The sequence below is a fragment of the Marmota marmota genome, unplaced genomic scaffold, assembly GCF_001458135.2.
Source record: "Marmota marmota marmota unplaced genomic scaffold, marMar, whole genome shotgun sequence".
Taxonomy (NCBI): domain Eukaryota; kingdom Metazoa; phylum Chordata; class Mammalia; order Rodentia; family Sciuridae; genus Marmota; species Marmota marmota.
Genome location: NW_025999968.1, coordinates 52,895,015 through 52,911,901, shown reverse-complemented (window position 1 = coordinate 52,911,901; position 16,887 = coordinate 52,895,015). Strand labels below are relative to the sequence as shown.

General features: G+C 47.5%; 1 protein-coding gene across 4 annotated transcripts in view; it reads right to left on the bottom strand.

The window, feature by feature from the left end:
- Eva1c (eva-1 homolog C) overlaps positions 1 to 16,887 on the bottom strand; it is a 78,506-nt gene that overhangs the window by 28,282 nt on the left and 33,337 nt on the right. For 2 of the 4 annotated variants that reach the window (XM_015478694.2, XM_048803571.1), the window contains 3 exons: positions 14,200 to 14,396; positions 11,408 to 11,531; positions 5,489 to 5,641 (listed from right to left, as the gene is read on the bottom strand). In XM_015478694.2, coding sequence (XP_015334180.1) covers positions 5,489 to 5,641; positions 11,408 to 11,531; positions 14,200 to 14,396 — 474 coding nt within the window. The remainder of the gene's footprint in view (positions 1 to 5,488; positions 5,642 to 11,407; positions 11,532 to 14,199; positions 14,397 to 16,887) is intronic. The other 2 variants (XM_048803570.1, XM_048803572.1) reach the window with 2 other exon arrangements.

Below are 16,887 nucleotides of genomic sequence, written 5' to 3'. Positions count from 1 at the left end.
GGTGTGGTTTACCTGGGCCCAGTGAATGGTCTCAGCATCCAGTTAAATGAAGAAAATGTACCCACAGGCAGAGCCTGGCACCCAGGCACGCCCCGAGGTGCACCCGCCTCGGAGGTGAGAACGAGGCTGAGGTTTGCACACAAGGCTGAGGCTGAGACGAGTTGGACGTCCTCAAAAGCCACCCTCAGCTTTCCCTTTGGCCCCCTGCACGCGGCCCAGCACAGGCAGAGGGGCTCCGGCGTCTGGCCTGTGGCTCACAAACGCAGGGCAGAGCTTGCTCAGCCCGTGTGCCCCAAGAGTGAGGGACAGACACGCCTGATGGAGAGGCAGGGGCTGGGAGGGGCTCCACAGGTCCTCCTGCCTTGACCAGCTACCCAGGGGCGCAGACTCCATTCACAGACCCGAGAAATCCGCCAATCTCCACGGAAACCTGTCTCCTGGACATGGTGCCTGTTAATACTTCATTGGACTAATTACGTTTCCAAAGAAATTGAACCCAGGTCCCATCCACCTTCCAGGAACATAAGGCAGCAACCTACTGAATTTAAATCCTTCAGCCGACAGATCTTACTTGGCTGAAGGAACTTTTCCCAGAAGAGCAGCTGAGACAATCTCTTATTGCTGCTTCCCCAAACACACACAGCCAAGTTAGACCCAGTGAGCCTGAGAAGTGGTGCCCTTCCCCTATATTGCTGTGGGGTTGGGGGAGCACTGAAGAATGCAGAAACAGAGCCTGTGGTGCCCTATAGGACCCCACGAGTGCCCTTTTAGGAAACTCGCTTGAATAATAAAAAGGTTGGCAGTTAATAAAAAAAAAGAGTGAAGTCCTGTTCTGCAGAAAGAGGTTAGATCCAAGAGCTTCTTATTTAACCAAGGAATTCAGATCACATAAGGAGATGGGAGGATGCCTCTGGCCTCCCTGGGGAGAAAGGCCAGCCCAGAGTAGGGAGATGCCTACAATGGCCCAGGCAATGGTCCCCTCACCTAAGACAGTAGCAGGGAGAAGGCAGAAAGTGTGGGGACCCTGAACACAAAGAAACCAATGGCTTCTGTCCAAACATGAGCAGGTGTAATTTGAGAGGGAGAATGGAGATTCAGGAACTCTCAGGTCACTCAGGGGAACGGAGCAGAGGAGATTGCCGTTAGCAGCCAGTGGAGAACCCCCTCACATGTGCCTCTCTGCTCATTTGACAGTCACACCTGGAAGACAGGAGCCCTGTCCCCCAGATCTACTTCAGAGCAGCTGGATGACCATGCCTGCCTGCCTTTGGGGATCTTCCAGAGTGGCCTTTTAACAGATCTCCACATTCTCAACAGAGCAGCTTTCTCCCAACACTGGGTATGGGCCTATATTAGTCCATTTTTATTTACTATAACAAAATATCTGAGACTGAATGACATTGTAAAGAAAAGAGGTTTATGAGGCTCACAGTTCTTGTCTAAAGTCAAGGGCCCACATCTTGTGATAGTCCTCTTTCTGACAGAGTCCTGAGGCAGCTGAGGGCATCAATAGGCCAGAGATGGGGACAGCATATGTGTGTGTCTCTTCCGGACTTTCACTTTCTTCTCTTAAGGCCACCAGTACTCAATCATAGACTCCACTGGTCCACTGGGATGAATTTATCTAATCCTATCACCTCCCAAAGGCCCACCTTCTTTTTTTTTTTTTTATAGAATTGGGGATTAAACCCAGGGGCACTTTATCACTGAGCTACATTCCCAGCCCTTTTTGCTTTTTGAGACAGGGACTCCCAGAGCTGCCCAGACTGGTCTCAGACTTGTGATTCTCCTGCCACAGCCTCCCAAGCAGTTGGGATTAGGCCTGCACCACCACGCCTGGTGCCTGAGGCTCCACTTGGAAACACCCATAATCAGATTAAATTTCCTTTTAACACCTTCCAGGAGGGATTAAATGCCAGCATGTGAACCCACGGGGACACACTTATACCACACCCAGGCCCTAGCATTCTACCCCCCGACCTCTAAACCTCCTGTCTTCATAACCTAAGTGACAATCGCTCCATCTCCAACAGTCTCATAGTCTCAAACTTATCCCAGGATTATTTCAAAAGTCCAGAGCCTCATCTGAGACTCAAGGCAGACTCCTGCAGCTGTAAGCCTGTCGATAAAAACAAGTCCTCTCCTTCCGAGATACCAGGGCAGGCCAGGCTGGGGGTGGGGAAACATTCCTATCCCTAAAGAGAGAAATAGGGAAGTAGAAAGAGGATGCTGCTCCAGGGAAGAGTAAGATGTTAAATCCCAAAGCTCCAAGTTCAGCATCCCACGCACACTACTTGAGTTCCCAAGGCTTTAGTGTGGCTTTGCAGCTGCAGCCGTGATTACTCTCTCGTGCAGTTTCCCGCAATGGGAGCTGCACGTTACTGGGGCTGGGGTCCCCAGTGAGCCTCCAGTCCTATGGCTCTCTGCAGGCCCCCATCCATGGCTAACTTCCTCCAGGCCCTCTGGCTCTCCTTTCAAATCTCACCGGCTCTTACATTCCGCACACTCAGCACCAGGGTCAGCTCAGCACCAGCAGCCCCCAGCCTGGGCCACGCTGGCAGAGTGCCGTCTTGGGCTGTGCCCCTGGAGGGTGTCTGAGCCCCTTTCCTGACATACTGCTGCCCTGGAAGGTCTCTGGGCCTGCGAGGGGAGGGCAGCCTCTCTGGATGGCCCGGGCTCCTGTTTCCCATCCTGGTGTGAAGCCCTAGCTTGCTTTTATCCTCACTAATCCGGCAAGGGGTTTCTTGGTCAGGACCCTCACCTGCTTTTCTTAGCTCCTTCCTTGGCCAAGCTGTGTGTTGATTCCGACCCTTTCCATTCTCTTTCCTTTTGACTCTCACAGTCAGTCTGACCAAAAGCAGCCCACAGTGCCCAGGACACAATGTAAACGCTTTGTCCTTTTGACATCTCCTCTGTTAAGTGAACTAGTCCATCACCATTGGCTTTCACAAAGCCTTAGGGCATGTGCACAATGAAGTCAGGGTCTTTACTCTTTCATAACAAGGGTGACCTTTTCTTCAGTCTCCAAGAAGATCCTTGTTTCCATCTCAGACTGATCCCTAGTCTCCTGAGCCCTCACCAGACTTTCCGATAGTGCTCTTCTTATGTATAGTAGCACATTTCTAGCTTGTTCCTTCAGCCTCTTCCAATCTCTGACTGTTACTCAGCTCCAAAGTCACTTCACATTTTTGAGTCTAGTTATAGTAATGACCCATTCCTAGTTATAGTAATGACATTCCTAGTACTAATTTTCTGTATTAGTTTGTGTGTTTTTACTACAATAAAACATCCGAGCTGGGTAACGTTATAAAGGAAAGAGGTTCTGGTTTTAGGTCAAGGACCTGCATCTGGCGATGGCCTTCTTTCTATGTGTGTGGTACTGGGGATAGATAGAACCCAGGGTCTTGCATATGCTGAGCAAGTACTCTACCACTGAATTGCACTTCCAATCCTTTCTTAATTTTTGAGACAGGGTCTTAATAAGTTGTTGAGGCTGGCCTTGGACTTATGATCCTCCTGCTTCAGTCTCCTGAGCAGCTGGGATTACAGGCGTGGGCTATTCTACCTGGCTTAGTGAAGCCTCCCACTGGCAGAGTCCTGAGGTAGAGCAGGGCGTGAGAGAGCAACAAACAGAGAGCATATGTGTGTCTCTCCTGGATTCTCTTCTTTTAAAGTCACCAATATTCTACCAGAGGAACTCTCCTGGGAGGACCTAATCCAATCCTCATCACCTCCTCAAGGGCCCAGCTTTAAGCACCAGGGTCAGATAAGGGTTCCACCCTCTTAGTAGCTCCCAACAGAGTAAATGTCAGCTCCTGAACCCTGACCACGCCCGTGCCATCATGGGCGTGGCACATGATCCTGGTGACCTGGTTCTCTATTGAGTCACCTGCATGTTCACCCATACAGTCAGGCCAATTACTTTTCATTTTTAGGTCCAAGGTACTCCTGAGACACAAATTTATTCCTAATTTCACGTGCCATTCATGAATAAATCATAACAATTTAATACATCAAGGGCTCACTTTAGAAGCTAATCAACAAGCGTGACTCTTCATCTATCTCATGGCTGGGCCTGCTCTCGCTAGTAATGCAGTAGAGAGACATGAAGCTTTTTTACTACCGCAGGCTGGAATTTGATGGCCAATTTTATGCATCAATATTCAGTATCCAGTTGTTTGGTTAAAAATCAGTGTAGTGCTGCAGTAAAGGTATTTTTTAAGATGAGACTAACATTTAAATCAGTACACTAATTTAAATCTGGAGTAAGAGAGATTGCCCTCCTTAAGGTGGTTGGGTCTCATGTAATCAGTTGAAGTCCTTAAGGGCAAAGAGAGGTTTCTCTAAAAAGGAATTCTCAAGACTGCAGTAATTTGAATTTGAGACCTCAGCATCAACTCTCCCTTGGCTTTCCAGCCTGCCAAACTGCCCTGCAGATTTAGACTTGCCAGCTCACAATCTCCCGCCTTTTTCCAAATATGCGTGCGCGCGCACACACACACACACACACACACACACACACCAATTAAATGTGTAGATCTACACATTTAATTGGTTCCGTTTCTCTGGAGACTCTGACTAGTAATACAGGCTGGCTCTGGTGAGTGGAGCTATCAGACTGCACTAGGGCATCATCTCTTAGCTGCAGATAGCAGGCCTCTAAGTGGCTCTGAACACTCTAGATGAAGTACAGCCTTGAGGTCTTGAACTGGCTCCTCACTCTACCTGGACACTCCTTTCCAAGTGTCTGCAGGATCCCTCCTTTATCTTCTCTAATGTCTGCCCCACGTGAACCTCACTCCATAAACTCTCGCCTCTTCATAGCATACCCTGCTTCTCCACCTCCCCTCTCTGGTGTGATTTCCTCCTTAGACTTATCTGCACCTGACATATGACATAACGTTGTCAATCAGTATCCATGAGGGATTGGTTCCAGGGTTCCCTGCAGATGCCAAACCCCATGCATGCTCAAGCCCCTTAATGAAAATGGTGTAGTGTTTGCATACAACCTAGACACATCTTCTCATGGCTTTAGATCATCTCTAGATGATGCATAATACCTGGTGCAATGTAAAAACTATGTCAATATGTGTTACATCATTGTTTAGAGAATAAGAATGGGGGAGTGTGCATGTTCAGTGTAGGCAAAAATTTCCCCCCAAATGTTTTCAATCTCCATCTCAATCCTATTGAATGAATCCGCAGAAGTAGAGCTCACAGACGTGAAGCCCACTGTACTGGTTCCTTCTTTTCTGCTTTCTCATGCCTGCCCGTCCACTGCTGGAAGGTCAGATCATCAGTGTACAGATTGTGTTGGTCGCTGATGCCTCCTCGGTGCCTAGAACAGGGCTCTGCATACAGCAGGTACTCAATAACTGCTCGACTTTCCCTCTGACCCAGATACTGGCCACTGCAGTGACGTCTTTCCCAGGGGACCCAGGGCCCTAATCCACTCAGCACCTAACTATAAGCAAACAAAAGCACGCACCGAAGGGGGGCAGCCGCTGGGCTTCGGAGGCGCAGGTGTCCCTCTCCTGGGTCCTCCTGCCGTAGGTGGCAGAGTAGATGTTGAGGAACTTGGATTGATGGCAGTGCAGCTTCAGCTCCTGATCTTCACACACGGTTTTGTTTTTCAGTTCATCTGGAGTGGAAACAAAAGCCGGCGACACCATCAGCAACAGGAACGGTGAGCACTGTCCAAGTCCTGGCGGCCCGTCCCCTGAGCTGTGCTCAGGACCTGTCTGCCAAGGGCATCTGTGGCCCTGGGAAACAAAGTCCTCTGCAGGAAGCAGTGGAAAGTGACCTGCCGACAGCAGGGAGACCCCAGGAGTGATACCAAGGTGCAAAGAACAGACGCCAGGTGAAGGGAGCAGAGACCCCGACGCCCCGGAGCCGCTCCCTCCCCACTCACGGATTCCTTGACTGCAGGGCCCTTTAAATGTGGACCTGGGACTCTCACAGGGAAAGACCAGGAGTCACCTGGAGAAGCACCCAGGTAAACCGCACTGCCAATGCCACCATCCGCTTCCCCAGAGACGAAAGAGAAGCAGAGATGCTATAAAAGCAACTACTACTACTACTATGATGATATTATTATTATTATTATTTTGCTAGGAAACTGGGCCAAAAGAAGGTGCTGAGTCTGTAAAGAATCCCTGTTTGTGGAAGTGTAAGGAGTTGCCCCACAACCAGGAACCCAGGTAGGGAAAGTTTGCTTATCTGTTTGCCATAACAAATTCTTTGAATATTATACAGTGACATTATTAAGTCCACTGGCAAAGAAAACACTTTATTTTTTAATAGCATATCCTCAAATCATTCAATTAGTGAAAGGTTTTAATGATGATTTTATTTTTAACATATTTGCTAACACTCCAATATGAAAGACTGTGTACCTATAGTTCCATTTACAGCTGTCCCCACATCATCCGAGCTCCTGCCTTGCTAGGCTTTCAGTTACCCACAGTCTGAAAGTAGCCAATGGAAAATTCCAGAAAGACTGACTACATTTCCATAATTTTTATTATAGTAATTGTTTTAAATATTTTATTATCATTGTTGTTAAACTCTTACTGTGCCTTGTTTATAAATTAAACTTTACATAGTAAGTATGTATAAGGAAAAAAATCACATATATTTCAGGCATCCACTGGGGGTCTTGTAACACATTCCCCATGGATGAAGGGGTACTATGGTGCAGTCACCGTGTGTTAATTGACAATAGGAATAAATTCTGAGAAATGTGTCACGAGGGAATTTTATCATTGGGTGAGCATCACAGTTACTTCCCCATATCTAGATGGTACCCGTCTGCTACACACCTACGCTACCTGGAATAGTATGTTACTCTCCTGAACACCACAGGCAATCGTAACACAATGGTAAGTATGTGTGCACCTAAACACATCCACACACTGAAAAAGCACTGTAAAAATACTAGTTGATAGGAATTTTCCAGACCCATGGTCAGTTTATGGGACCATTGTCGTATAGGTGGCCTGTCACTGACCAAAACGTAATTATGTGACATGTGCCTGTATACAATATATTCAGAAAGGGAAGTCTTCAGGGGCAGGATGTAGATGAGTGGTTTCCTGAGGGGATGTCATCAAAGAGTAATAGAAAATGGGCACGGGAAGCGTTTTGAGATGGTAGAAATGTTCTACAGCTGGACTGTGGTCATGGAAGCAAAACTCGGTAGATATATAATAAAGATCATCAAACTGTGCACTCAAATGCATGATCTGTATGCTACAAAATTATACTAACTTAATAATATCTTTAACTTATAAACAATAATAACTGATACTCACTTTTTTTTGTGGGGGAGAGGATACCAGGAATTGAACTCAGGGGCCCTTGACCACTGAGCCACATCCCCAGCCCTATTTTTTTGTATTTTATTTAGAAACAGGGTCTCACGGTGACTCCCCCCCAAAACAAATAACCCAATCAATAAATGGGCCCAGGACATGAACAGACACTTCTCAGAAGAGGATATACAATCGATCTTAAATTGTGTACTATTCTGAGTAGTGAGTAGTATGTTGAAATATTTGGCCACCTGGGTCTATCCCACCCAGGACATGAATCACCCCCTTTTTTAGTGTATCCACTTGATATGTGCTACCTGCCTGATAGTCATTTACTAGCTGTCTTGGTTACCAGATTGATTGTCACTGTATTGCAGTACTTGTGTTCAAATTATTTGTATTTCACTTGATAATGGTCCCAAAGCACAAGGTTATATTGATTTTACTATAGTATGTTGGTATAATTGTTCTGTTTTATTATTAATTGTTGTTAATCTCTTACTGTGTCTAATTTATAAATTAAACTTTCTCATAGGTGCATATATACAGGAAAAATACAGTACACACAAGGTTGAGTATTATCTGTGGTTTTGGGCATCCACTGGAGATCTTGGAATACATTCTCTATGGATAAGGGAGGACTACTATACATAAAATGGGAGCATTCAGGATTAATCAAGGCTCAGAGCAGAACTCATGTTACAGATGCACAAAATCCCTACCCTGTCTAGTTCCCAAACCACCACCCTGCCTGTTAGTTTGACACTAGGAAGAACCACATGCAGAGGGCACCAGTGGCTGGGTAAATGTGTAGAAGGCCCTTTACCTGCTCATTGGAAACAGCATAGCAGTTTGAACTTGGAGCCAGGGAAAACTTATTTCCTTTTTTTCTAAATAAAAAAACCATATTGACCCTGACCCTGACTTTGGAGGCTTTGAGTCTTTTGGGTGAGTCATCTCCACAAACGCATGAGGATTTCCATGCATTATGCTAAGTCCCACCAACAGTGACATTTTTTTCTGACTTCAAGGGCCCAGGGTGAATTTAATGCAGACCAGAGGCCAAGCACCCACTTCCAACTAGGAGAACACCAGAACATGTGAAGAATGCCTGCCAGGGCCAGAGCATGTCCCCCAAAAAAGGGCAGGAAAAGGCAAGACAAAACCAAGCTTTATCTCAAAAATGGAAACTTTTTAATTTTTTTAAATAAGACTAGATTTTTATTTATCTATTTATTTATTGGTCAGAATGTTGAAAAATTAGAATTTTTTTTTTAAAAAGGCACATCATGAAATGTATCTATTAGCCACATCTCTGAGCTGCCAAAGGCCATTCATTGAAGGTAGCCTGGAGGCCAGCAGAACCCACCCAAGGTAACAAAGCACCTTCACGTGAGGCCTCCAGAGATTTCTGTCTCCAGATTACAGGCAAACAATCGTTGGAAGTGGAGAGGCCTGTGCCTGTCACATTATGTCCTGGGGGTCACTGTTGTATTATATTTAGTTACTTGGTTCTTTGGGCATGTGCTATTTCACCTAAGAGTGGCATTTCAGGGCTCCAAGGGACAACAGGACTACTAACATAGTTACTACTTTTCTTAGAGGATTAGGATTTGCTTTGGGGCTCATTTGCTCTGCAGTGAGGGGTGAGGGCTACTTTCCAGAAGTGAGTCACCAACACTCCTGCCTCGTAGGTGAGGAGCTGCACAGGAGTTTGGGGAGGTAGCGCCGTGACCCTGCATAGAGGACCCTGGAATGAAATTCTCCCTCCTGATTCTACCCATTACAGGGCTGTGTGGGACACCCCATCTCTTTTAATAATACACACACAGGGGCTCCTCGGCTGGCAATGGGGTTATGTCCTCATAAACCCATCATGAGTTGATAATATCATTTTTAAACAGAAATCATGTTTTTTAATCAGAATTTAATTCATTTAATATGCCTAATCTACCTAACCTCATCGCTTACCAGCAGAGCACACTGTAAAGTATTGGTTATCTCCCCTGGTGGCTGGATGACTGACTGGGAGCTGTGGCTTGCAGCCATAGCTCAGCATTGCAAGAGAGGATCGTACTGCATACTGCTAGCCTGGGCAGAGATCAAAATTTGAAATTTGCTAGGCTCAATCCCCAGCACCAAAAAGAAAAAAAAAAAAATGTGGTTTCTACTGAATGTGTATCTCGCTCACACCATGATGAAGCTACATGTAAACATCCTAAGTCTGGAACCATCCGTACAGTTACTTATCAGTAATAGCCATTTAAAAGATGGGCAGCGGAACAATTTGCCATGATAAAAGTATCTTATTACGGGCATTTCTTAATATAGTCAGAACATGGTGACATTAAAATGCAGACAAGCATTTGGTCACTTGCGTTTTTAAATTCTGTACAGTGTGCCCTGCCATTTCCCTCACCCAGGAGAGGCCAGGCCATTCCCCTCGCTGCCCTCGGTCACTCAGATCTTTCCCAAGAGTGACTATCTTCTTACTTGAATGAGAGCTTCCGGTGACTGCACTCACCTTCATGACAAGTCTGGTGCTGAGCATTTTACATGTACCACGCTGTTTACAGTCTCTACGACAGCCCTGTGGGGAAGCGGCATTATCTTCTTTTACAATTGAGTCCTGGAGCCTCAGAGAGAGTCCTGAACACGACCCCAGAAGACACAGCAGAAAGGGAAACAGATCCAGAATTGCCTAGATCTAAGACCTCACCAGAACCAAAACTCTCTGTAGACTCGAGATACAGGGAATGGAGGGAACACGACCTCACTGGGGATCTTGCCCACATTTCTGTAATTCTCCAAGGCATCTGGTAATGGAGCACACAGCACAGGGCGGGGTCTGGCTGTTCTGCAATACTCAGACCTGTTTGTGGGTATTTGTGATTGTGTGTATATGAGTGTGTGAGGGTGTGTATGATAGTGTGTATGTGTGAGCATGTGTGATCGCGTTGTGTATGCTGCAGGGTGGGGTGTATATGATAAGATGTGTGTGTCAATGGAGCATGTGGTGAGTGTGTGATTGGGTGTGTGCACGTGCATGGATGTGTTGTGGGTGTGAATGTGTGTGAATTAGTGAATGTGTGAGTGCATTTGCATGCATAGTACCCGGGCAGAGCCACGGGGTGATTCCAAGGTTTCCGGGTCCTAGCAGGGTTTAGGAGAAGCTTGGATGTCTGCAGAGAGGATCCAGGGGTTCTCCCCAGATGTGCATTAGAGATGTGGCACACAGGTGGCTCTACGCCTCCTCCCCTCCAGCACCCAGGCTGCAGTGTCTTGAGGAATTCTGAGCTCCAGAAAGAGAACCAACAGAGAACAAAGTGCAAAAAGTGAAAATGATTGTATGGGGATCCAGGGATTATTATAAAAATTATCACACCTTATGTTTTGGTTAAATGCTGTTGCTATCATTTCTTTTTCAACGGATTACTTAAGAAAGTCTAGGGACGCAATCCCTCTTGGTGTTTCTCAGGCACACACTGTGTGCGTGGAAGAATGACCCACTCATTGAACAGGGATTATATTTTTGGCTGATAAAGGGTTAATCACAAAACCAATTTGCAATAGAAATAGCAAAAGTCAGTGGAGAAAAGCACGGGAATCAGATAGGAGAGATTGCTCCGGCCATGACTTTTTCTCTCATTCTCCTTGGAATGAAAATGCTCAACAGAGTCTTGGCCATCTATAAAATTCAGAGAAGGCAGTTCTAAACATTTGAAGCAGTCGTCTCTGGTGACTTCCTTGTCTCGGTCCTCAAGGACTCCAGCCTCCTACCAGGACTGCCTCTAAAAAGCAGAATTAGTTCTGCATTTTGAGGAAAATCAATGGCTGTTCCTTGTCACCTCTGATAGTTCAGTGTCAGTCAAACTGAGTTTTATGCACTGGGAAGGATTTTTAAATTCATGGATTTATAAAAACACACTGCATTCTTTCTGCCTGTCTGTCTCTGTCTCTCTTTCTCCCCAGCGTTTCTGTTAACAAGGTTTCAGAGTTGGATAAACACCAGGGGCAGAGAATTTTCATCAGGAGATTCCATGAAACCGGGAACCAACCCCACAAGCACTGTTCCCCCCTCAGAAGTTACTTACTAGGTTGGCATTTAAAGGAGACCAGGAGGTATTTACTGCTTCCTGGACAAAGGTCAGGTCCAAAGACACGGCTATTGACCAGGAGGTGGCAGGCCCGCTGGTTCTGGCACTCGTCCAGCACCTTCTAGAAGGAGGGGTAGAAAAGGCACAGGCTTGTGAACGCACACCGTGTCCGCCAGCCCCCACACCTGTGCTGCTCCGGGCTCTGAGGAGCGGGGAAGCCTCCCCACCTGGCCTAGCTGTGTTCAGGACAGAAGCACCCACATGTGGGTGAGGGCGCTGGCTCCCTGCTCCTTCCCGAAGGAAGAGACCCGATCCAGCAGAGCCAGGACCCATCATCTTAGGACCGACACCCAACCAGCTCCAGCTGATGCTCTGGCTGATTCCTTTGGCAAAAGTGCTGACTTCCGGAGGCTCCAGGGGACATGGGCAATATCAAGTGTCAAATAGCAATGATGACCAGGAATCATCCATACAGCTCCTCCCCTTAGAAGAAGCTCTACAGTGGCCCAGGCGGGGATAGCTGGTCAGTGGGACAGGCCCCAGACACCCCAAGTCTTTCCAGCTCATGACCCAGCAAGAGACCAACAAGGGAAAATTACCGCTGATTCCTACCATGATCAAACTCATGGGTATAGAGCCCATGTCTCCCTTGTGGAGCAATTTACTCAGTGGGACACTCAGGCACTGTGCTGAGTATTTACTCTAAAGTTTTCCTTCATATCTCTCTCTCTCTCTCTCTCTCCCCCCTGATTTTCCTTTTTTTTCTAGGCAACTCCCTCATTTGATCATGAATCTGCTCTGTGGAAGCTAATGGACCACCCGACCCTGGGCCATAGAAAGTTCCAGTGTTTTACTGCTATTTTTCCAGTTCCTGGTTTCCAAAAGGAACAAACCCTGTCTGTGATTAAACTCAGAGGTCCTAGACTTGAGGACTTGAAGGATGCTGGCTCTACTAGGTGTCACCTGTCACCTCATGGGCCCAGCAGGTGTGGACCTATCAACAGAAAGATGCCCAGGGAAGCCCCCAACTCCCCAGGAGGTGTTGCTCTCAGAGGAAGATGCATGTTGGCCTGGTCAAGGGTCACCATAAGTGACTCAGATGTCACAGGACGGCACCTCGAAGACAAACTGTGCCCAAGCTGGAAAACACAGAGAGGGGACTTCCTGTTGACATTAGTCTTGGGTTGGGTCAGTCGTGGTCACCTGAGTGGATGTCAACCTGTCCCCTCTCTCTCTGCCATAAGCAAACTCTCTTGGAGGAAGCACCTTGTCTCTGTTCCCAGCTAAACTTAAAAGTCACAAAGGAAAGGATCTCTTGATCTCTGGATAAAAGAGCAGGGCACAGGGATGCTTCTGGCAAACGAGCCTCCGAACAGCATCAGAAGAGTGTTCACAAATACTAACTTGTCAGCCTAATGGAACATCCTCTTCCCTCAGGGGCCCCTGGCTGAGGCAGGTGCTCCCGCCTGCCAGGAGTTCATACTTTCTCAAAGGAGGCACTTCCGGCCTTTGGGCACTGGCCAAAGTACTTTTTATGCACCTAAGAGGGCAGCAGACAGCTGGACACCAGGGCTGGGTGGGCAGAGCAATGGGAGCAGGTCAACCGGGATACGGGACCCCTGAGGGGAGAATAGGGTAGGTTAGGCAAACCAGGAAACTAACTGCTCGCCTCCATAGAAACATGTTGTCACTCATCAGAGTGTGGAAGCCACGTCAAGGGAAGTCATTCAAACCCATTCTTTCTGGCCCCGGGTTAATATTTTCACCAACCACGTGACTGCCTGGACACCAAGATTCTTGGAATGAGAGCAATAAATGTGTGTGAAACAGAAGAACCTCCATCTCATCATAATACTTCTGCCTCTCCTCTTTGGGCCCTAGGAAGAGGGACATAGCATTGAAGGTCATTCTCTTCTCTTTAGTTATCTCAGTAAATTTATCTTCATCTGTGTTTTCTATGCTTGACAAAATCAAACTGCTTCTAACTTTCCACCTAATCTAAACACCCAGCTTTCAGTGTATTCATCTGGAACTTGGGAGTCTAAAAAAAATCCCAGGCCAAGTGTCTCCATAATCTTGACCAACTACTTAAAATGCCAGGATTAGTGTATGGAAGTCGCTTGGGTAACTGAAAACCATGGGTAGTCTAAAACCATTAGTGAATATTAGTTTGCCCTCCCTCTACACCATCTTTCCTCAAATATACCTCCCCCCCAAAAAGGGAATGACTTAGAGTTCCCTCCCCCAATTCCTGGTTCTATCTAGAAGAAAAAATAATTCAGCAGAGGCTGCTCAATATAGCTCCAGAGAATAACAAGAATAATGTGATTATCTTGTGGAGAAGCAAGCCATAGTTTTTGATATTCCTCTTCCTCGTGTCATTCTCTAAGAAGTTGATTGTGAAATTATACATCTGCTTCACAGAAACACTCATGGTTTCCACCAAAGAATTCCTTTTCTACTTTGGTATTTGTGGGGGATGTGGACCCAGTGGTTGAAGCCCAACTGTGCAATAAGGAAGATGCCTATGAATAAATTCATATTGCAAATGTACTAAGGGAGCTCTTCAATAGGTAGGGATTATTTGGACTCTGGTAAAGGCCTTTGAGAAGCAAATAACAGCTCACCTGCAAAATAGGTGACTTGTACAAATTGAGATTTTCAAGGACTGGATTTGCTTCACAAATACATATTCAGGGAGAGACAGAGAAAGAGACTGAGAGACAGAGAGAGAAAGAGAGAGAGCTGAAATCATTTTATCATCTTAACACATCTACAAAAGGTAATACCTGCAAGGTGGTGGGTGCCACACAGTTTAAGCTGTCTTCCCTCTGGGAGGCAGGCTGCTGGGAACTACACATTTGGTAATCTTGCCCATAAAATGCCGATTGGACACTTATTGTAGAATGCCGAGGGCACTGCAGATTCAAGTGGTCCCCGTCACAGGCATAGGCGGTGTGGTTTTGCAGGAGTTTGGTTAGGTAACCTGGAAAATATTTAGCCGGGTTATAAGAGGCCCAGGAACCCACCACTCCTTGATAGTTTTGGAGCAGGAAGACATTGGTTCCCCCAGGGAAGGGGCTGCTCAGTCAGGAAGATGTGGGGTGCAGCCGCCATAGCTGCTCCAGTAGAGAAGCCACCGGATGTGGCCAAGTTGGAGTTCCAGGAGCAGATGCCAGTTTTCATGTCTGGGCCAGAAACCGTGGTCTGGGATGGCCCACTGTGAGGCTCTGAGGGCTCCCTCCCCTCAGGAAGCAGAGGGGACAGGCCAGGAGCCAAGGAGTCTGGAAGTACCTCTATAAAGGAGGAAAACATGCTGAGAGGGAGTCCCCCAGCCTGTGGATGCCTGTCCCGAGGGAGACCAGCGCTCTGTGCTCTCCCAGGCCTTGCTGGAGTGAGGGGATGCAGTTTCACTTTGGGAAACTTCTCCAGGGCCTGTCCCCACCCCTGCTGGAGAGGAAAGCCAGGTGGCCCCCTGCACTGTGTAGGGCATGCTGGGAAGAGTGTGGGAGGACAGAGGGGGAAAGGATGGTGGGGTTTGCTGTGGGTTGAATATGGTCCCCTGAAGGCATATGTTCTCCAGGAACCTCGGAACGTGACCTCATTTGGAAATAGGGTCACTACAGACATAATTAGTTAAAATGAGGTCATACTGGGGTAAGGAGGTCCCTTACTACCACATGTCCTTATAAGAGGAGAAGAAACACAGAAGACAGCTGAGTGAAAACTGAAGGGACATCTACAAGCCAAGGGAGGCCAAGGATTGCGGGCCACCACGGGAAGCCGGGAGAGGCAAGGAAGGAGTATTCCCTGGAGCCCTAGGAGAGAGCGTGGCCCTGCTGATGCCTGGACTCCAGACTTCTGGCCTCCAAAATGTGGGGAGAATGAGTTTCTGATGTGTTTGGCCAATTTACTGCAGCAGTCAGAGGAAACTAAGATGGGCTCCCTGTCTGGGCCTCCTCAGCTACTTCTCGGGCAAGTTGGAGGAGCTGTCCTGGGCAGGAACTCTGGGGAGCCCTGACCATAGCTGGCCGGCACAGGCCCTGCACCACTTCTCAGAAAGGAGGAAGGAAGGTTTATCCAAAATGGAGATTCCCTTCCTCCTTCTCACACCTCACGAGGTCGACAGCCAGGCTGCTGGGAGCAGAGCCAGGGACTTTCTGGTGAGGTGTGTGGGAGATGCAGTTGGCAGCCCTCGGCCTCTGAGAGGGAGGAGTGAAGGACAGCTTTAGAACGCCCGGTTCCCACATCGATGACCCCTGCTTACGTTGCTCCATTCAGGTTTCAAAATCCTCCCAGGAATGTGATTTCTGGCCAAATCCGTTCCCTGAACTTCCTGGAAACTCACAGTCAAAGGGATGGAGATAGTCTGGCCTGGGGTCATCCCATTCACCCATCTAGAATGTTCTGAAGAGGGCTGCGAACACCTACAAGCACACTTAACCCAGGCCTTGAGCTCCCTCTAAACTTTTATTTCCACCCTGAAACCTTAAAAAATCCCACCAGTATGTACAGCTATAAGGCACAAATAAAAAAAAGAAAGAAAACCATCATGAGAAGGACCACAAATTCAACTACCCCGAGTGAATCCCCTTGGAGGAGCAAAGTCTAACCCTAACCCTAACCCTAACCCTAACCCTAAGGGGCACCAGGCACCAGTGTGTCTGAGTCCGGCACAAACAGCCAACATCACCATCATGGTGCACCTGGCCAGACACATCAGAAGCCACACTGAGGCCCTCCAAGGTCCTGAGCCCTGGGCCAGGGTCTCCCTGAAGGGCACCCAGGTGGACCCTGACAAGGTGAAGGATACTGGCCATTCCAGCCTCCTTTGTGGGATCTCAGCACCTCACTATGAGCCACATGCTGCTTCCAGGGACCTAGGGTCACAATGATGCTACCTCTAGGCCAACACCCAAGACTGTGAGCCCACCACTTAGTTCTCTCTCTTCAGACTTCTTATCAAAAGCTTCTTGTCCATGACTGTATCATTCCCAGGACCGTGATGAGTGACCAGCTGGCTACCATACCCAGGTGATTCTAAGAGCATGACTTTGGCTTAAAATTCATGGTCTTTCCAACGGAATTGTGTGTTATCCAGCTACATGAAAGAAACGACAAGACTCCGGGGGCTATGGAGCCACAAGGCAGGAGGGACCTTGCTCCACATTCCACAGACTGTGAAATGGGTGACAAAGAAGCTTTGACTGTGTTGGGCCATTATCTTTCTTCACTCTGTTTGTCACATAGTCTAGCCAATCTAAACAGAACTTGACCTCCGTGGAACCATCTGAATCAAAACACGTGTGTGTCGTGCAGTGGCCCCATACCATACCCACCATACCATACCCACCATACCGTACCCACCATACTGTACCATACCATACCATACCATACCATACCATACCACACCATACCATACCATACCCACCATACCATACCATACCATACCATACTATACCATACCATACCATACC